Source organism: Cyprinus carpio, chromosome A14 (assembly GCF_018340385.1).
Source record: "Cyprinus carpio isolate SPL01 chromosome A14, ASM1834038v1, whole genome shotgun sequence".
In the NCBI taxonomy this organism is placed as follows: Eukaryota; Metazoa; Chordata; class Actinopteri; order Cypriniformes; family Cyprinidae; genus Cyprinus; species Cyprinus carpio.
This window is the reverse complement of record NC_056585.1, coordinates 13481643-13504992: the sequence shown is the minus strand read 5'-3', so window position 1 is coordinate 13504992 and position 23350 is coordinate 13481643. Positions and strand designations below refer to the sequence as shown.

Sequence of the window (23350 nt, the reverse complement as noted above, 5' to 3'; positions counted from 1 at the left end):
ATATCTCACAATTTTAACTTTTCTTCTTAAAATTGTAAGAAAAAAATCTGAATTGTGAGATAAAATGTCACATTTTCCTTTATTTGTTTATCCCATGGTGGAGGCAAGCTTTCATAAAATTCTGACTGGCTGTCAATTGTTCAAAAACTGGAAGAAAATCTTATTGAAAGGGATACTCCCTTAAAAAACACCCTTAAAAATATATCCACAGAATTTATAAAATGTCTGTGGTTTGGCCCATTTAAGAGAGTACCATGCAAAATTCAAACCTCAAATATCATGCATTACTTTATTCTCTCCAACACTGAAATGATACAAATACAGACCATTCTGACCAATTCAAAAGAGCGATTTCAAAGCAAAATACTTTGAGAGAAGCTCTATTTGCACCTTCAAGACATTCACCTACTACAGATATTTTCTGTGAATACACACCAGCCATTCTCATTTCAAAACTTGAGTTTGCTAAAGCTGTTCTGTACAGTGATATACTCTGTACTTGACTGGTAATTCAGGATGACAGCTCTCTACAAAATCTCTCGGTTTCAGTAAGTTTTCAGTTATGTCAGCTAATCTTTTCCATGGATGCCTTAGTGGGTAATTTCAGTTCAGTCACCTCTGAGTCACTTTTCATAGGTTAATCCAACCCAAAAATTAAAACCCCAAATCAACTGTTCTAAAATCAATGAATTTTAAAGATGGAGACAAATGTTTCCTCTTATTTTCCTACCAGTAATAAGTTTACAATCCTTATGGGCATGCTTTGTTCAAGCTCATAAAGGTGTACAATTCTGCCTCGTACTAACCTATTGATTGTGCTAAAGCTGAATGGCAGGCTCCAGTGTCATATTTGTTTCATTTAGTCGGAATTACAATTACAGTACGACTGAATTGAGTCACACTGAAACGTCAATCAGTTTGTGATATAAATTTATGTTCTGACCTCACAACATGCAGCTAAATTTAAAATCAACCAATTCTATTTACAGTGCATTTCACTTTCAAAAACAAGATATTTTGAGAACTAAAAGTAGGGCTAAACTTGGATTTATCTAAAATGAAGTGTGTGTTCTATAACAGATGAAGACAGGCTGAAAGCAAGTTTGCAGTTGATTGCAGAGTCTTTTTGACCGAAAGATGTATCTGAAAATGGTACTGATAACCACCATAATAATACATAATAAAAGAGACACATGATAAATACAGTATATTAGTACAAAATAAATGTTATTATTTTAGATAGCATATTAACACTTTATCAGTAAAGCATACCTCTTTTATTATAAATTTGAGTTGAGTTCTGTATAACCGAAACTGTTGCTACTATATTCTTTTTACACAAACATCAAAAATGTATTATGCAGCCAGATTAATTATACACTATAAGACCAACAATGTGCAATCTCATTTCAGTACAGTAAAATTTCAAAATACAGTAAATGTTTGTCAATTACAGTAAAACAATCTTGTTTTTGTGGCTTTAACTTTCTTACTCTCTAGTTATTAGCAACTTTCACTAAGATTCTAGCAGCCACTAACCATAAAACTGGGTCTCTCATGAATACCTGACAAAAAACAGATGACTATGTGCTCAGTAACCCTCTCCAGAGTAAAGACAGGCTTGGTCCTCCTAACTCTCATGTATGTAGGATGTGAACGAACAGCCCAAGCTGATGAAAGACAAGTGAATCGTCAGATCTGAAGGCTGAAGTCTTTACACGTCTCTGCTGTCAGAGCGACCCAGTCCTCATTAAAATCAATTGCTAGAGAGCAGTAAATGTGAGACCATGTGTCAAGCAGGTTGAACACAGGCCTTATGGACTGGTGGAATGGCAGTGTGCCGCCCTCAACTGCTGATCCAGGGAGAACAAAACTCCTGGACTGAAAACAGGACCCTTCATGCATTTACATGCCGTTCTGTCTCCTAGCACAAACTGACGTGACATGAATACATATTGCATGAAGTTGGATAACTTTTCTGTTCTGCTATGTCAGCCTACAGTAACTCAAACACAAAGGTGGCAGAGGGACAAAAAGTATGGTCTTGAATGTGACTAGATTTGTACTTTTATTTGAGCTCAGCACTACTGACCACAAGATATTGGTGATATCTATAGAAATCATTGGAAATAAAAGTGTTTCACAACCTGACTCAACAGAAGAACCCCTTAAAGTTACTAATTTTTTCTCTTTGCTACTTCATTAGAATGTCACCTACAGTATATATATATATATATATATATATATATAAACTTAACCATAAACTTAATGGATGATGTCCTGTCAGGAAATTACCAGTACCTTTTCTGTTTCTACTTTGGATTTTTTTTTTTTTCACTGTAGAGCATGACAGCAATGCGTAACTCTGTGCACTTTTTGTGCAACACTGTTTTTACGTACCTTACTGCACTTTTCGCTGCAGTTTCAAAGAGAAATGTCCACTGAGTGGCGATAAAACACTGGTTCAATTCGTGAACCCTGGCACGTTTTTATTACGTTGAAATAGGTACGTATTGCTGTGTTTTTATTATGTTGCTTCAGGTACGTATTGTGGCTGTTAAGAATTCAAATATCCGGTTGATTGTGGTTAGTATTTTGTGTTCTATCATGTTGGAAATATGCCCTACACCAAACCCAACCCTAAACCTACCCGATAGTCAGGGGTGGGGAGTAACGAAATACATGTAACGGCGTTACATATTTAATTTACAAAATATGAGTAAATGTATTTCGTTATAATTACATTTTAAATAAGGGGTAATCAGATTACAGTTTTTTCTTAAGAGTAGTTTTTTATTTTAAAAGTGTTTTTTTTTTTTTTTTTTGTGTTTTTTTTTTTTTTTATTTTTGTGTAAAGTGTGTGGGTTTTTTAAATTTTGTGGAATGGTTTTCTGTTTTGAAAAAAAAACAAACAAACAAACAAACAAACAAACAAACAAACAAAAAACTGCATGCAGCAGCCTGTTCATTTAGCAACTCCTAGTGAGCGTGTACATGCTCATCATCACGACACAAAAATTATCCTAGAATTCACACTTTGCATTCAGTTAACAGATCCATACGAATCATGCATGCAATAAAAGTTATAAAGTCAAACGATAGCTTTGTTTGCTTTACAGATGAACATGAAGTCTTTATTCATTCTAAATGTTCAAGAATAGATCATCTTTGACTCGGTAATGCAAGTTCATGATCTGATTCGTGAACAGATGATTTTTTTGAGTCAATCTTTTAAAATAATCATTTATTTTGTTTAACGAAACCAGTGTGGAAACCATAGAGGTGGAAACCAATGGTTCACAAATTGGATAGATATGAGGTGTGTTACCCAAAAGCATCGTTAGCGAACTGTGGTTGTTAAATATTGAACTATAATGACATTGCTTGGGACCGTGGGAAACGAGCCCTGTCAATTTTGACTCAGCGATTCTTTTGTTTTTATCGCTTCTCCATAGAGAGGATTATCATCACTTAAAATTTGGTCCATTCATTAAACAAATTTATTGTATAACTTGGACAACTGTGCCAGTTGCTTTGGCAACTTTTATTATGTGTTTGGTCGTAGGCAGCGGAGGGCCTGACGGGCACAGGCCCGCTCACTCTGATGACAGGCCCCCCCATTATACAAATATAGCTAATATTTGTTTAATAATTACTGTTTCATCTATTTTAACACAATTAGAGAACTATTATAACATCTCAAATAACTAAAATAATTAAAATGTGTTTTTGCATAATTCTTGATAAGTTTGACTGACAGCAGTGTTAGCCAATTGTTTCGGGCATGAAGCCGGAAAACATACTGTCAGGCCGGTAATGAATGTTATTTGAGCTCAGTCAGTGTTTTCAGTCGGCGTTTAAAGTCGTTTGGTGCGCGGTGTCTATAGAATTCAAGACCAGCTGTTGCCAGTCATCCACATGATTAACCTATTTTTTTATATAGCTATATAGCCTACTATATAGGCCTATATAAATTTTGTGACTGACGCCGGCGATTAAATGCACCTGTTTCCTTATTTGAAGATCATTTAAATAACGAATTGAAAAAATAATAATAATAATAATAAAATAAATCACAAACATGACATTTCTGAATTAAATTATTTTATACACTTTAGTTAGGCTATATCTAATTTGCCATTTTGCAATTAATGTAGGCCTGTTACATTCTTCTGATTATTAGGCCTATTCATATTATTAAGTTACTTTTATTCTTAAATTAATATTACAATTGTTTTGCCCCACAATAATTTCATAGTGCATCACTGCAAAACTGAGAGGTCAAGATTAGGCTAGCTTACTCCTCATTGAAAATGTTTTTAAAAAGGTCTTTCAAAGCAGGTTTATTGATTATAGGCCTATAATTAAAATTATTAACACTGCAATCATAAAAAAAAGAAAAAGAAAAAAAAGCTTTATTTCAACTTTAAAAAAAACAAACAAAAAAAAACAATTAAACGTTTTACACAAAATACATTTTTTTGTGTAAATTTGTGTGAAAAGGAATAAAATGTGTCGGAGTTTTACTTACTCTAGTGTTCATTTATTTTGGAAACTGCAGTGATACGTATTTCGTGTCTCTCTAAAAAGTGCACCCAGGTACATTTATGCCATGAGACCAGGTAGGCAATGGTATATATAATATAGCATGAATGGAATTTAAGTTGCTTCAGATAAATGTAGTGGAAAAATCTATTTTAAAATCAAACCTTTAACAGTATCATCAGATCGTATTACATTTAGCAGACGCTTTTATCCAGAGTTTCTGCAGGTTTTAAAAAGGCATGTCTTGAATAAGCAATGCTTAAAGGTTTAAAAATATAACTATGCGAGTTAAACATTTAAAATTAAATATTACTTTTTAATTAATTTTATTTAAAAAAAAGAAAGAAAACAAAAGAAAAAAAAATGCTTCAATAGCTCTGCTTCCAAACATATGGAAATAACAATTATTGTAGTTCTGATCACACTGCATAAAAGTGCAAATGTCTAAATCAAGATAAATTTACTTGAGAAGCAAAATGGCATAAAATAAGCCTTGGTTTATGAGAAATTTTTCAAAGCGAAGTGAGTTTACGATTAAAACAAGAACAAATGTCTGCCAGTGGGCTCAAAAAATCTACTTAATTCAAAGGGAAAACAATTTTCATACCCCATCAACAAAAGTTTGTTCTTGTACTAAGCATGAACACAGTTCATTTTGTTCAATTTTATGTCTACATGATCTCAAATTTGTTCAAAACAAGACTTCATGTTTAATTTGCATCTCAAGTATCTTGACGTATCAAGTATGATGTATCTTGATTCAAGGATGTTTAGATTTTTGTATTGGAAAACTAAAAAGATATGGCACTAGATATTCAGTTTTTTGGGGAGCGCATGCAATATTTAATGCCATGAATTTATGAATTTAAGACTTCCTGCTCTGATTTAAGACCCTTTTTGTTCCTGTCAGTATAAAATCAATGCAGTATTTCTATTATTTCCCTTGATTTAATGGCATATTGAGTGTTTTAGGGGCATCACATTAGCTGGCTGCTCACGAAGGGATATTGTATGTGTGATTTTAAGCACTTGTCTTTTGCTAAATTCTAATTTCTCCCTTATAACAAAAGTGAGCCTGACACAACCTAACATTGTGTTGCATTAATACGGTTTGGAGAGATACACGACGTCTCAGATAGTCACACTGCGGAGAGCTAACAAACGATCTGATGACTGATGAATGTGTGCAGCGGATGTCATCAGAAATTAATGCTTTGTTAAAATCCTGTATTATCATGGCCCTAATGGAGTCCTTCTGTTATAATGATGTGACCCATTGTCCTTTTCTTGGCGGCTGTCCTACTTGCATGTCTTGCCAACAAAGAGAGTAGTCGACATTGAGAGTATTTATAAAAGAAACTGGATGACAGTGAGAACTAATTTATCAGCTTTTCAGTTCACCCTGTGTTAGAGGTTATCCTCCAAATGTACCTGGAAGTCCCTTTTTGTGACCAGTATGTAGTCCATGGACTCTGTTGAGTGAGATCCTGTTCCTGAGTCTCTCATTCTTTCTCTCAAAGGGGCGACCAAAGACATGGGGAAAATGCTGGGGGGCGAGGAGGAGAAGGACCCTGATGCCGAGAGGAAGGAGGAAGAAAGACAGGAAGCCCTCAGGCAACAAGAGGAGGAGAGGAAAGCAAAGTATGCAAAAATGGAAGCAGAGAGGGAATCGATTCGACAGGGCATCAGGGACAAGGTACATGTACTGTTAAATAGTTATTCAGTGTTATGTGTTGTCAAAATGTTTATATGATCACTTTTGATAATCTAGGCCAGGGTGATTATCATTAACATTAACTGAAATAACATAAAAAGAAAACTTAAACTTATATTAAACTTTATTTCAGCTAGTTGCCAAGGCAGCCTTTCTGATTTTCATTTAAAATAACTAAAACTAAACTAAAACGAATAAATTTTATATATTATATATTATATATATATTATATATTATATTATTATATATATATTATGGAATAATATATAATATATATTATATATATTATTGTAATAAATTCTATATAAACATTTTTTAAAAATCAAATAAAAATTACAAAAACACAATATAAAATAGAAAGAAGAAATAAAAAAAAACTAATCTAATTCAAAACATTTACAAAAACTATAATAATACATCAATGATAGTAAAATAATACCAATAAAATAGGCCAGTGGTTTTCAAACTCTTGTACAATGCAAAAAAAAAAAAAAAAAAATATATATATATATATATATATATATATATATATATATATATATATATATATATATATATATTATATATATATATATATACTGTATATATATATATAAATATATATATTTTTTTACTTACAAAAATAGTAAGTAAAAAAAAAAAAAAAAATATATATATATATATATATATATATATATATATATATATATATTATATATATATCCATATATATATATATATATATATATATATATATTATATATTTTTTTTTTTTTTTTTTTACTTACTATTTTTGTCTTGGTTTCCAATACAAAAATCTAAACATTCTTAATTCAGGATACATTTGCTTTTCAAAGCAAAATGACTTAAGATATTAAGTCTTGTTTTCTGAAAAAACATATTAAAATTAAGTGAGTTTATGCTTAAAACAAGGAAAGAAATTATCTGCCAGTGGGGTAAGAAAAATAAACTTAATTTAAAGAAAACAGGATTATTTTTCTGACCTCACTGGCAGATATTTGTTCTTGTTTTAAGCAAAAACTCACTTATTAAAATTTATTTTATTATTATATTTAATTATATTTTTTAGTAAAGTAATGTGTTATGATTACAATAATAATATTGTACTCAAATCAAAAGTATACATGTAACTAATAACTAATAACTTAATATCTTGTAATTTTACATTTTATATAAATTTATCTTAATTTAATAATGTTTAGACATTTGCACTGTAAAACAAGACAAAAACTGAGTAATTAAGTTTTTGCAGTGTATGAAATGTAAAATGCTACAAATATTTTAATATTTTATCTTTTATTTATATGATATTTCACTTTTGTTTGAGAATCACTGATCTAGGCTATTTAGAAAATATTATATTAATACCATAAAATACTGGAAAAGTAGTGATTGATTGACATCATAGAATTATACAGACCACATAAATACATAAAGTGAAAGTTATTAAAGGTTTTTTTTTTCTTTTTCTTTTTTTTTTCTGTTTGATTCACTCTTGGCGAGGCTGAATGCTGCTTTGTAGCAGTTGAGTGGTATCCTGTGTATGGGGATGGACGGGCCCTGAGGCGCAGGCTGTGAACCAGAGGGGCTGGAAAATAACAGTCTAACTCTGGCAAGCATTCCATTACTGTGGAGGCTGTGGAGATTAACTATGCTTCACTCCCTGCACTCATACTACCATATGGCTGCTTTTTTTGTGTGACAATATGAAAAAAATGGGAAAAGGTGTCATGGACCCAGAAAGACCCAGGGATTATAAAAATGGAAATATTATTCTAATAATAGACAGTGGTATTTAACATGTCATATTTAACATATTTAACAACTTCATTGCATTATGTACATTACAATAAACATTATTACATTAATCCATGCTATAATAGTCAATCTATAGAATTGCCATGACACTTTGATTAATTTGCTTTCACTTATATTCATATAGAAATGTAATATTATATATATATATATATATATATATATATATTTGCTTTCACTTATATTCATATATTATATATATATATATATATATATATATATACCATTACATATATAATGTTTATATGTATATATTATAATTGAGTAAAAGAAAGTCTCTCTCTCTCTCTAAAGACAACCTAAATATTATTCTTCAATAACATACAGGTCAAAAGCTGTGATCGTTTAAGTGACATCAAGAACATTTGGTTCATTCGATGTATTAAAGACAGAGCTGAAAATTATTATTCTGCTTAACAGACTTGCCACTTACGAAATTGTCATGATAATTTACCTTGGGCCGCTGAGTCTCAGAGATTGTACGCATGGCTGCATAAAATGGAGGATGATCTCCTCTTATGTGAGCAAACGGAGTTGGAGTAAAAAAGCTACATTTTTATGCAAATCCATGTTGAGAGGAGAGGTCTTTTTTCTAATAAGCCATCACCCCATGGGTCTTATTTACCACAAGGATTAGGGCAGCATCTCCACATTCTGTACAAAATGTAACTGTAATACTGAGGGTACTCCTTATGTCTTATCCACGATGGCTGAACTTCAGGGTTTGCCAAGCACTCTCTTCAAGTAACCCATTTAAATATTTCTCAGATTAAGCTTCATTACTAAGATTTCATGTGTACATACGTGATGGAATCCACATTATAGCAAGTAGATAGATGGTTTGAGAAAAGCAGAAAATCATTGTTTAGAACAGTGGTTCTCAATTCCAGTCCTTGCAACCCCCACATTATGTATGCATCTCTTATCACTCCAGACCTTTGTTGTATTCGACATTTGTTGTATCAGAATGCAGCAGCACGACTGGTCTTCAACGAGCCCAAAAGAGCCCATGTTACACCTCTCTTTATCTTTTTTCACTGGCTACTGGTTGCGAGTCGCATCAAGTTCAAGACATTGATGCTTGCATACAGAACAGCCACAGGCTCAGCACCCGCCTACTTCCACTCACTACTACGAATCTACATCCCCTCCAGAAGTCTGAGATCCGCTTGTGAGCTACGCCTCGTGGTACCATCACAGAGAGGCTCAAAATCAATTTCCAGAACATTCTCGTTCACCATTCCTGGCTGGTGGAATGATCTTCCCACCCCCATCCGTAATGCAGAATCCCTGACAATTTTCAAGCGAAAGCTGAAAACTCATCTCTTTCGAAGCTACTTGACTTCATCATGAAAAAAAAAAAACTTAAAAAAAAAGAACTGTCTTGATCTTTATTTATTCCTTCTCTTTCTAGCTTGTACTTATTTGAGCAATGTCTAAAACTTGGTATTACAAGGACTTCCTGTGTCTGTTTGCCTCTTTAAGAAAAATTGCTTTATGTATCCCCCAATTGTAAGTCGCTTTGGATAAAAGCATCTGCAAAATGACTAAGTGTAAATGTAAATATTCAGACATCATGACAATAACGTAACGATTGGTATTTTAATGTGACGTTATAACAACAATATCTATGGCAAGAGCTCTTTTCAGTCGCTGCATTCTTTTCCTAAAGATTATTTTCTTTTTTTCCTTTGCATTCCGCTGTAATAGTATGAAAAAGGACAACATTTACTGCACATCTGTGGTCTGTTCTCCTGATTTAATTTACGATATATCAATATTTACGATAATCAGCATTATTCTCTTCACCTGTCAGTGGTCTTAACTGGACGAGAATTGAGAACCGCTGGTTTGGAAGGTCAGCTGCTGATTGCATGAGCTAGTTTGTGACCTCAGCAGACAGAGGCAGAAATCATCCATTGTTTAATCCATTTATTGGCAAAACATCACAATTATATATTTCTCAGAGCAGCTGAGTCCTAAGGGTAATGCCTTGCCCTAAACTTCATTACTTCATATAAATCTCCCTTCATCCCAATACAAAACATCCTGATTCCTCAGGGTGTGATAGTGATTACCGAAGCGATACAGCAAACAGAACCCATCATATATTTGCAGATTGTATGAATTAAAACAAGAAATATATACAGTATATGACAATGTACACAATCATTCAAAAGTTTAAGGTCAGTAAGATTTGTTTTAAAGAAATTACTTGTTCAGCAAGGATGCATTAAATTGATCAAAATTCTATTTCAAACAAATGCTGTTCTTTTGAACTTTTCATTCATCAAAGAATCCGGAAAAAGTATCACAGTTTCAAAAAAAAAAAATATTAAGAAGCACTGTTATCAATACTGATATACAAAATGCGTGTTGAGCACCAAATGAGCAGTGTAGAATGATTTCTGAAGGATCATGTGACAATAAAGACTGGAGTAATGGCTGCTGAAAAATTCAGCTTTGCATCACAGGAATAAAATTACATTTTAAAATATTTAAAATTGTAATAATATTTCATAATGTTACTGTTTTACTGTATTTTTGATCAAATAAATATAGCCTTGGTGAGTAAAAGAGTAAAAGTCACTAAGCTAACTGTCAGGTCCACGTGATTACACTGACTTGCCAAGTGGCAGTCCACCATGGTTTTATTGACATAGTCAACACCATTCCAATTTAAAGCCAAAATTGTCCAATGCTGAAATATTTGTATGCTAATTAAGAGGAAATATTCCTGCAAGTGATTCATCAAGCAAACTGCCTGTCCTTTCCAGCCACCAAAGTATCCATACATTTATATATTTATAATTTTTATATATATATATATATATATATATATATATATATATATATATATATATATATATATATATATATATATATATATATATATATATATATATATATAAATTTATAAATATATAAATGTATGGATACTTTGGTTTGATGAATCACTTACTTAAGTTTTAAGTAAAATAAAGATTATTTTTTCAATTTTTTCCCCCTAATTTTTTCCATTATAGTTTAAACAAGTTCACATGCAAGCAGGGTTATTTTAGTATCATGGAGATACTATTATAGGTTGTATTAGTTTTTATTTTTATAGTTTCTGTTTTAATTTTAATTTTAAAGTTTTTGTATTTTTTTAAATGTTTGTTTTATTATCTTTTTTGTACATGAAGACACATAGTATGAAAATTAGAAATGTTGCAGCTAGCTAAAATAAAATGTTTTTTATATATATATATTTTATTTCATTTAAAAAAAAAAAATTATAGGTTTACTTTAGTAAACTGCATGCAAATCTTTGCAGAGAAAAAACAACAATGGACATAGAAATGTGCTTATTAAACAACCAAAGGTCACATGTGAAAACACCTAACCTGCCGCCCTGTGTTTTTCAGTATGGTATAAAGAAGAAGGAAGAGAAGGAGGCAGAAGCCCAGGCAGCCATGGAGCAGGCATCAGAAGGCAGTCTTACCCGTCCCAAGAAAGCCATCCCTGCCGGCTGCGGCAATGAAGAAGAGGAGGAGGAAAGCATTGTGGACACCGTCATGAAGTTCCTCCCAGGCCCGTTTCAAGATATGTTCAATAAAAAGTAACAGCGTTACTAATGACAAGTAGTGATAAAACGGGAATCATTAATCTCATGAAATCCACATCCTCTTTCCCCGTTCCCTCTCTCGCATTTGTTCTAAGATCTCTGGACTCAAAACGTGTGCCATAACATCTGTCTTTAACTGCGATACATATGTGACATTTTCTGATTAAAAGGATGAGAAAAAAACATGTGTGCACTAGAAATGTTACATTGCATATATCTGTCTCTGTTTAAAGACAAACTTAATGCCCCCTGAGTCCAGACCTTAGAGCAAGAATATTCCCCATGCTTCATTAATTTTGTTTGTAAATAGCAAATGATAAAAATAACTATATGACTACAAATATATATATATATATATATATATATATATATATATATATATATATATATATATATATATATATATATATATATATATATATAAACAATGACTATGAGTAAAAGCCATAAATTTATCTTGGAGAGGTTTCTTCAGTCATATCATATTTTTGATTGTTGCTCTGTTATAGATATTATTGATGAACCCATGTGGTATACTTACAGATATATACTGTATACAGATTCATTTATAATCCATACTTCAGACTAGTATAGTTCCTGCTGCCATCGTGAAGTGTCACATCATATCTGATTAATATGACTGAAAACTGTAATATGAAAGAGAATGTAGGATATCACACAAGATCTGGTTGTTTTGCTGGATGTTTTCCTCTAAGCATGCACACATTTTTTCTTTTTTTTTAGTACACTGTATCCCATTTCATTTGGCATTTTTAGCTAAAATACACTGAAACTTAAGGCAATAACTCTGGTTTTGTATTTTGTTGTCTGACAGACACCAGTGTTAAATGGCATGTTGCTCACATCTCTGTAGAAGATCTTCCTTTAGAGAAAACAAAACTATACAGTATCCCTCATTACATTGTCCCGCACATTCACATCACACTCTAGTAAACTGGATTTGATCGATTAAAATGAAATCACGTGTTTGCTAGCCTCCGTGAGTGAAACTTTAGCTCTTAGTGCTCATCTTGAATTGACTTATTTGTGCTTTTTACAGTACTTAAGAATGTGAGGGTTGACATAGATCACATACAACTACAATTGGATCAATAGGGCTATATACATATATATATATATAATCTCCTCATCTTCACTGCTGTACAGTAGAATCTAAGTCTACATTTATTTACGTTAGCTCTCACAATGTGGTTGTGAGCACACATTACGTAAACAGACAGTGACAATGGTGCAATATTTGTTTCTGAATGAAGATGTTCTGTGTCCGTTGGTTGTATACGGGACTCTGCTCCCAAATCAAGCAATAACAGACAATCTTCATGATTATGTATTCAGCTTATTTGAAAATGTTTGTGTGCAAATGCTATGTCGTCTTCCTAGTATCAGCCAAATGAGCTTAGTAAAAGTAAACTGGAGAAGGAAGTTATGAGATTCCTACTTTTTAGGATCTCTAAATGAAGCCTGGCTCTTGTTTAATGAGAGAAAAAAGGATCTGACTTGTGTTTTTATGCTTGCTTGTTGCTAGTTTATGTATGACATTATTTCTTGTTGTTGTAAATGCATTGACAAGAGGGAAAACAGCAGGACTGAATTTCTCAATAATGAGAAAATCAGATTTGAAAGATGCAGAGTCAGATTCTATTATCCATTCTCTCTTTGTTTACTAAGAAAAAAAAGATAAGCTAGGCTGTGGTTTGAAAGAGTATGCTGGTATTCTCATTAGATTACATCCACAATTATTGTAAATAACAATACGTTCAGGAAAACCTGTTAGTCATAGATCATTGTGCATGTCTAAACGCAGGCAAATTTTAAGATTCAGAAAAATACTAGGAATCAAGCTGCCATTCTGTTGTTTTGAACATTCCAAATATTCCAGACATTCCAGTCTATCCACACTGGCTTGTGTGCATATGTATATAAAAAAAAAAAAAAAAATGTTATTCAGTGTTTCTAGAAAGCATACAGTATAAACTGTGGCTTTAAAAGTAAAACCCAGTTTAGTTAATAAAATAGTGTCGATTTATAGCACACAGTCACAGTGATGTCATATCGTTCTGTCCTGCCATGTACCACAAGAAACTTAATTAAAAACAAGAAACAAGAAAGTTGATTAAAATATATTAATGTTTATGATATGGATGTGCTTGGAGATTAGAATGGTGTCCTTCAACAGCTAAACAAACTAGCCAGTTGCTAAGATGCTACATTTCATTGTAGTGGCCAATCATCCTGAATGCTGTCTAATTTTACTGCCACTTGTATTTAAGGCCTTTGCTCACTAGAAGTGATGTTGTGAGCTGTAACACTTTAGGAAAGATGATATTCAGCTAAAAACATTAGTATAACATATAATCGCTAACAAACTATGTGCAACCTTTCACGCAAATGACTTAAAATCTTGCGTTTCTGCCACTGAGTGTACTTTACAATCAACAGAGGCCATTTTTGAGCACAAATTTTGCAGTTCCATGATTTTTCTACATGACTATCAACTGTCCTTGATTCTGCCTCTCTCATAGTATGATCTGTGTGACGTGGTGAATTTCCAACAGCTGCACTGATAAAGTAAATACTGCCCGAAACCCATCACCCATCCTATCATCACTTGTTTTATTAAACCAAAGAGTGTTCCTGTTTGTGAGAACCATTATACCATTATTTCTAATTTTTAATGCTGTTCTTTTACATTTAGTGTCTAAATTAGTGTGATGTGCGATTACCATCTCAGCTCTCTAGGCTTTGGGTTTTGTGATTGTCCTTAACAGATTCCTAAAATGAACAGAGAAATTATCACACAATTAAATTTAAAGTCTAAAAACAATGACAAAATGTTCATCCATTCCCTAAACATATTTTCTATTCAATACTGATTATTAGAGTGAAGGAAAAAAAAATATTGCATAGTCATCATCATGTTCTCTAAATGTAAATCATACATTTACTCAAAGTCATTCCGTGTCTCTCAGATGCTAATGAAGATACTGCCTAACACAGTAATGTTATGAAATATTCCATTGTTGTTAACTGAATGTATGTGTCTACTGTTCTATTGCATCGTCCTACATGGTTTCCTCTATGTTAAAAACAATAAATTATCTTGGTGTGATTGTCTGTCTGTAATCTGTTCCTGTCTCTCTGTGGTTGTATTTTGGAAAAATTATGTTTCTTATTTGGTGCATTTTTTTAAAGTCATTGTAGAATCTTCTCCCTCTCTCTTTGTTAATGAATTGTATGCATGCATATGATGTGAGGTTATAAATGATATTTCTGTGTGTCCTCTGTGTTTTCTGAGCACTCCATCTGTAGGCCTCACTGCATGCCTGTTATAGACAGATTTTAGACTGTAACATTCCTGCCAAATGGAATCACCAACACACGGATAATAAAGTGATTTCATATAATTTTTTTTATGGTTTTGTGTTCCTGCTGTCTGGTGGACTGCAAAATCTTCTGTTTATTGAGGCTGAAGGAAAACAGAAACATATTTTTAATGTGCAGGACAAACAAGTTATCTTATAAATACAGTTCTTATAGATTATATAGTGTACTTTGCAAAAAAGGCTTCTCAAAGAGTATTTCTGTCTTGTTTTTCAGTTAAATACCTAACAATTTTTGAAAAAATATTTAGTTCAGAAGCAACACAAGAATTGTTTTTACAGTATGTATATTTAATACAAGTGTATTTTGACTTATTATACCAGCAGATTTATTTATTTTTACCTATTTTGAGTATAAACAATAATAGTAATAATAATAATAATAATAAAAATCTACCTGTGCACAGACAAAATACACTTGTATTTGAGACACAGTCTATTAAAACATGTCTTAATGTTTTATACAGTCTTGCTTCCCATGCGATTGTATCTTGGTCTATCTTTAGTTTTTAGATGTTTTTCTGTAAAACTATTGATTATTTTTTAAATAATTAAGATACTGTATATTAATAGGCTATATATAATTTTTTTTTTTTTTTAGTTTGACTATTTGTTTTACTTACCAATTTCTTTATTCCAATCCAAAAATATAATGCCTGTTCTACATTTACACATTTTCTGACAATTCTGAAATTAGTTAAAAGAAAAACAAACAAACAAAACAAAACAAAACATGAAAGGGCTTTAAACAGAAATGTCTCACTGCATAAAACAAACAATCAAACAATCAATCAATCAATCGATCGATCACGCGATCGATCAATCAATAACATTAGGGCTGCTGAAGGAATTAATTAGTATAGTTAATATTCAAACGGCATGCCTTTGTATCTACAGAGTCCATACTGGTACCTTAAAGGTACATATTAGCACCTAAAGTGTTAAATAGTTAAGTGTTAAATTGTAAAAAAAAAAAAAAATGCTAAATAATTCTAAATAGTACCTTAAAGGTACAAAAGTGACAGCTTTTGTACCTTTTTTCTGAGAGTGTAGATGCCCTACTGAATTTTACATGGCTGAAAACGAGGCTGTGAATGTTTTTTAGAAATGTTTTTTTTTTTTTTTTTTTTTTTTTGTACTGAAAGTCTTTTGGAAAGATTTCAACAGTTGAACAATCCATTGAAGACCCTGTATTTCTATCCCTCAAAGCCTTTTTTCATTCCTGTCAAAAAATAAATATGCAACTTTTAATTCTCACTATACCTTGACCAAGGTCTATAAGGCGTTTTTAAAAGGTACAATCAAAAAGTCCTGTCTATAATGAAAAGTCACATAATTTCTAACCTTTTTCCATTGATGGCAAGTTTAGAAAACATATTAGACATGAATATTAAGATGGCACTCCTCACCCATTTGAGAGCTCTGTGATTTATCCTTATGAAAGAGTTCAGAATGACAGTCCTGGAAGAGCTGTTTTAAAGGCGGGTGATTCTTTTCTATACCCATTGTATTAGTACTTATATAGGAAAGCACTAGATCTGTTATGTTGGGTTCCCAAATTCCTATTTATCTAAAAGTTTATAAAAGTAAACTGATTTAGACAACTTATGGCTCCTATGTTGCTTTTAACAGTGCAAGGGGGAAATAAAAAAACTAGAGCTCTAATTGCGTAGCGTAGCATATTCCTGCATCTCTGTTTACTACCATGTCTGTGCTTTTGCACCGAAGCATGCACTCCACTTCCTGCTCCACAAAAACATGAGGTTGCTGGAGAAAAATCAATTCTATTATCATTTTATGCTCAAGAGTGGCCTTTTCATACTCAGCTGCTTTGTTCATCTCAGAACAGCACTCAACTGATAGGAGAGCCAGGCTTCAATTGGCATCCTGCAGCCATGAAAAGTCTGTCAATTAAATGGTCTCCATTGGGCCCTACATAAGACTAGTGAGGAGACCCCCCGTCACATTTTACATAAGAAACATTTCTGAGGTAATCTCTTGAGGTGGATTTCTCTGCAATCTGTATTCAGCACCACATCTTATCTAAAACAACAGCAGCGGTATAGGAAGAATACTTTATTTTAAGTACACTATACTGCCTTTTGGTTGAAAATAAAGCATTGGGTAAGGTAAGGGTAGGTGTAGGGAGGGCTTTATTGCCCCAATAAGGTGGCATCCATTTAATAATTTGAATTAAAACTTACACTCAATAAGTTATTATTGCATACTGTTTTATAATACTACAATACTGAGGTGCAGATAATTGCCACTATTTGCAATAATTAGTATAAATAGCAGAAAATCCTGCTATTTTAACATATAGTGTAAATAGAATCTATAGCTATTTGCACTTAGTGTAAATAGCATCTATCGCTAAGAAAACATGCTATTTACAATTACAGCCTCTTTCGCCATTTACACTTAGTGCAAATAGCCGCTGCCAAAAAATAAATTTACTATTTTATTCAGTTAGGATGCATTAAAATGGTCAAAAGTGACAATAAAGATTTCCATTTAAAATAAATGTTGTTCTTTCTTTTCATCAAAGAATCCTGAAAAAAAAAAGCCTTTCAATTATCAAGTATCATTATTTATATATAATGAATGTGATGCATGACCAAGTGTCAAAATGACAAAAAGCACCATATATAATCCATAATTTTAAATAATGCTATTCCAAGTCTTATGAAGCCAAACGATAGCTTGTGTGATGAATCAAAATCTTGCTTTGAAAATCCTGACATCTGCTTTAGGCATTTAAAAGAGGTAGGCATTAATTAATTTAATTTCTGATTTGTGACATAACCATTCCTTTAAATTGGATCTTTCCAATCAATCACTTGGTCAAGTTCTAGTCTGAGTGATTTATTTTCAAATCTGGCCAATCTGGTTCTGAAATTCAAAAACATACTGATTCTGGTTGCAGCAGTTAAAGGATAAGTTCACTTTAAAATTAAAATTTCCTGATAATTTACTCACCCCCATGTCATCCAAGATGTTTATGTATTTCTTTCTTCAGTCGAAAAAGAAATTAAGTTTTTGATGAATATATATATATATAAAGATATATATTTGTGTTTAACAAAAGATAGTCATACAGGTTTAGAATGACAGCAGTGTTAGTATAACAGAATTGTTTTGTGATTTCAAAATTAACTGCATCATAATGTTATTTACATGAATAGTTCGCCCAAAAAATAAAATTACATGATCATTTACACACTCTCATGTCATTCATTTATCCCCCCCCCAAATAAATCTGAAATAAATCTGGAAATACATAAATAAAGTTATACAGTTTGGAACTACATGAGGGTGAGTAAATGAGGATAGAGAGTTCATTTTTGAGTGAACTATCCCTTTAAGGAGGACAAAAACTTAAATAAATGACTATCGTGGGACCATGGGGCCTCTAATGCCTCAGGCAGTATTCAACCCAAGCTAACCATTCAGAGCAAACTGACCACTGGGGCCTCCTGTCAGATCAGTCATTTTTATCTTTATATATATATATATATATATATATATATATATATATATATATATATATATATATATATATATATAAAAGAATTTAATGCTCCTGGCAAACCAAACAAATAAGTATAAAATATCAGCCCCCTTTCCATCACTTTGTAGCCCTAAATCACTCATTTTACAAGTTTTCAAATGCCCATCAGATCCTTTATTTTAATACAATTACAATAGTAATATATATATATATATATATATATGTATGTATGTATATGTATAAAAAAAAAGTATATCGAAATGTATTTGCCCAAAACATGACGCATTTGCCTTTTGATATCATTGCTATATTGATTAATCATGCACTGTTAGACCAGAAAGTCACCACAAAGTCACTCAGCACTATGACTGTGTTTTTCACACTTTCAGTGCAAGTATGAATGTCTCCATGAATCACAATATATGATAAATTTAGCATTAGCAATAAATGATTTTGACTAAATGTACTGTAAATTAGTTCTTGCAAATCATGATGAATGACTATCAAGAATTCTCTAAATTCTGTTTATTTCTAATATGTGATGCATATGAATATATCACTCCAAGAACATGAGCCTATCCAAACTATCTCCCATAAATTTGCATGTCTGTCAGTCAGGGGGTATCTATTTGCATTCAATAGATTCTCAGATTAGATGTGTAAATGAGGCTGAAGAAGAAAGACTGGGAGGACTGTTCTATCATCAAATCTTCATCAGAGCAGCATCACATTGAGAGAGTTTTTGGCCCAGGAATTTGAGATTCATCCTCTGAAATATGATATCCTCTGAATATTTTTTATAGCCTGGGGACACCATGATTGACAGCTCCATTGACACACAAATGGTAAAAAGAGGGTGTGCTCTGGGAATGGAAAGCAATGAAGGCAGCTCTTCTGGGACCTGCAGCTTTAAGGGACAGGTGAGAAGATGGCCACATACTCACACAGATACACACATATACAAGCCCTGCCTTCTAATGACAGGTGCTGACACATATCAGTAGAATTATGGGCCATTTAATTTCAAAGGTTACCCCTGGAGGACTTCTCCATTTCAGCATAATATGAAGAGCGAGACTGAAGGCTATGGAGATTAGAAAAGCACTGCTGGAGAGACCTTGTGACCTCAATTAGTGAGTCTGTGTCCTTAGCCATTTTACAGATACTGAGAAACAGGGACAAAATACTCTCAGTCCGAAGCCAAATGTTGGAAGAGTCCAAATCGATGCGACAAAAACAGTGAAAAATGCATCAAGACACATATAAGCAGTAAACAGCATGAGATAAAGCCAGTTACCTTCAGCTAAACTGACACTGCACTGCACGGTTTATGGGCTATAAAGAAATAATAGTGCTGTTCCAATGCCTGGTGAGCTGCCTAGATAGACAGCATTTTAAGGCATTGTAGGAATGCTACTGGCACAAGGTCTGTTCCAATAGGTCAAGTTATAATGCAGCATTGCATGCATCCTACAGTACGTGGAGAAGGCAATCCAGTGGCATGTGGTGAAGACCTTTAAAACCTTTTAGAGAATGTTCAACAAAAAGATGCAAAACTTATGAAATACTTTCAATAGAACAGTATGCATTGAAGAAATAAATACAAATAAAAAAATGGCCATATATAACTTAACAATTTTAACTGATTATGACAAATGTCTCAAAACGTAATTGTGTGACAACCCATTACAGGTATACCTTGTTAATGCACTGCATGCCATTCCAATTCCAGAATGCACTGTGACTAAGTTAAGTCAGGGGTTCCCAAAGTTTTTTTGTCACCTGAACCTCTTAGAAGTAAAATATTTTAAGTACCTTCTGAGATTTTAAGTTAAAAATGACTTTAAATTAAAATGACTTGTTCACAGTTCTGATGCTGATTAATGGTTAATCGTGACACAAGAGTAAACATAAAACATAGATTTTTTTTTAGTAGGTGTTTTATTTTGATAGTTTTTATTCTAAAGTTATTTTGATGCATAGAATTGATGCATGACTTGGCCTTAAATTATGTTGTGATTTTTATATTGTGAACATAGTTTTTATTATGATACCGATAGTTGATATCGTTATTTTTGAGATGGTTTTTTTTATTTGTTTTAAAGTTTTGGTTTATTGTCTTTAATTCTTTATTTTCCTCAACCCTCAAGGCTGTATATATACCCGTATTGTGCTTGGGCCATACTGATTGATTATCTGATCGTGCTCCTCCCGAACCTTCTTAATAAAACATCATATATTGGCAAAATGCTGTATAGTTTAAATCATGTTTAATTTAGTTATCAACATGCTAATCAAAATGTGTTCCCTCTCCATGAAATCCAATCACAAGTGGTCACAGGAGATGCCTTAAAAGACACATTTTACTACCAGCCTTGCTTGTGATTGGATAAGCTGAGATGGATGTTAACGACGTACATGGTGTAAACATGCCCATATGACCATGTTTTCATCACACCGCAGGTCTTGGTGTACATAAACAGTCCTTACATTCTCAATCTGTGCACTCGAGTGCCTTGGTTTACGTAATGCCTTGTTTTCTGGTGTGTTTGCAGCCCCAAAATAAAATTAAGATACAGAAGGAGCTTAGCTGTGCTTCATGCAGTTTAAAGTATCCAGTGCAGCAGATGTGTTGAATGAAAAGTTTTTTATGAAAGCTTATTTGCCATTGAATATGGTGGTGCTAAATATCATATCCCATTTTCCCCAAGCAAATCCGCTCTCTTACTTCCTGACTGCATTTCTTTGAATTAAGCTCTGCTGGGCTGCAAAATTGAACTGCCAGCCACCTATAGAAATTTGATAGCTGAGCCTAACGCACTGAACCCAAATGTCTCTCTCTTTCCATGGCCTCCAAGAAGAGCGATGTTGAGTAAATCAGCTTTTCATGCTTATTAAAGCAGGGCATAAATGAAGAAAGTGAAGGCAAATTCAAGAGTTGGTGGAGCATCACCACCATCCCAGAGGGGCCCTTTGATATGTTATTGTCTTGCTGATTGATGAAACATCTGGGCCACTTAAGTTTAACTCTCTATGGCCAATGCAGCAACGTGTAATCGAATGTAGAAATTAATTGTTTCATAAAACCCAAAGAAACATCAAAGGACCCTATTAATCCCGGGAGTGATTTATTCAAATTAAGTAGCACAGCTTGAAAGGGGCTACTTTCATATAGAAATCTATTTTTTTTAAAACTCATTTCATTCAGAATTTAAAAGAAAATATCTTGGGAGCCTCTTTGTTCATCCAAACTATAGTGCCATGAAATAATGCACTTGTTATAACTTATTATGTCCGTTATAATCTAGTCCATTATAATAATCACAAGGACTCTTCTAACAACAAAAGATGAGCACTTAAAGATGAAGGGTGTGATTTTGGTGCCAGCAACCATGATTGAAAAAATTTTGACTGCTGCAAAAGAGGTTTCCCTGTCATTGAAAAAAAAATAATCAGACAGTGCTGCCATAAACTTACATAACTTTCTTTTCTCTGAAACTATCTATCTATCCATCCATCCACTGGATACATCCAATCATCCATTCGTTTAGTCTGTAATTCATCATTGCAAAGACAAATGACCCCAAAATAACAATCCGAACCATAAAAAAACACCAATAGGATTTAAGACATGAAATCAATATTAATGCAATGTGCACATCATTCAGTCACACAAATCAATGGTACTAAAAATAAAATGACTGTGTTCTTTTCAAGTCTGAAATCACCAAAAAATACTGTCTCTGGTTTTACATTACGCAATTTTAGATGCATGAGAACAGTGTAAATAATGGGTTTCCTTCCCTTGTGTTATTTTAGGATCCAGTGCACACGTCTCATGTCACATGCAAAGAAAAGGTATATTGTGGCTAATTGAAAACTAGCAGATGTGATAAGCACCTTTGCGCTCGTTTTGCTTTGCCAAGCACCATGGTTTGTGTTCACTTTAAACCCGTGCACAAAAAATACACATCAAACTTCAATAGCTGCAGACTGGGTTTGTTTTTCATTTATTTATTTATTTTCCTAACGTCTCCCAGCAATGCAGTGAGCAAATAGCATTTTGTACGAAAAGAGCCGCAGACAAAGGGAACCCTGCTGGTGTTTGTCTCTTTATCGCCCTCGTTTAATTGGATTTCTTTGAAAGTTCAGATGAACCTCATGGGGCTCTCCTCTTGTTTTGCACCTTCACTCTTCTTTTCTACCTGCCTCTTACTGACGCTGATTAAATCACGAAGCTTTGCTTTAGGGGCCAATTCATCTTTGATTGATTGTTATTTCCACAAACACAGAATAGGGCCTTTAACGGAAATCCAATAATGTACATAATGCTTTTTATTTCATTACAATACCTTGTTTTCACCTTGTTAGAAACATCAGTAAATATTATCTAAGAATATGTATATGCATACTTCTCTTTCTTATGATGCTTTTAGGCTGAGTTGTATGTATGTAGCCTAATATACATATTTGCACATGGCTCAAGGCTAAAAGAATAATATAGTGTAGACTTATGAAAATATAAACTAATTTAAACAGGCTAAACTAAAGCCAAAGCATATTATGTTGACCTCATATGCACCTCAAAAAGCCTAAAAGTGACAGTACAATACTCGTACAAGACAAAGTTCTCATGGCTTTTAAATATTCAACATCTGTAATTATCTTGATCATAATTAAGTGTTGTACGCTCCTTTTTATTTTAATCCTGTTGGGAATGAGATTCATCTTTCTGTCTTTTTTCTTTGTCTCTCTCT

At 32.8% G+C, this 23350-nt stretch overlaps 1 protein-coding gene across 1 annotated transcript in view; it reads left to right on the top strand.

Moving 5' to 3' along the window:
- Window positions 1-15106, top strand: part of LOC109073041 (complexin-1) — a 60040-nt gene extending 44934 nt beyond the window's left edge. Inside the window, exons 3-4 of the mRNA XM_019089226.2 lie at window positions 6066-6241; window positions 11482-15106. Coding sequence (XP_018944771.1) covers window positions 6066-6241; window positions 11482-11679 — 374 coding nt within the window. The 3' untranslated portion in view covers window positions 11680-15106. The remainder of the gene's footprint in view (window positions 1-6065; window positions 6242-11481) is intronic.
- Window positions 15107-23350: the final 8244 nt, after the last annotated feature.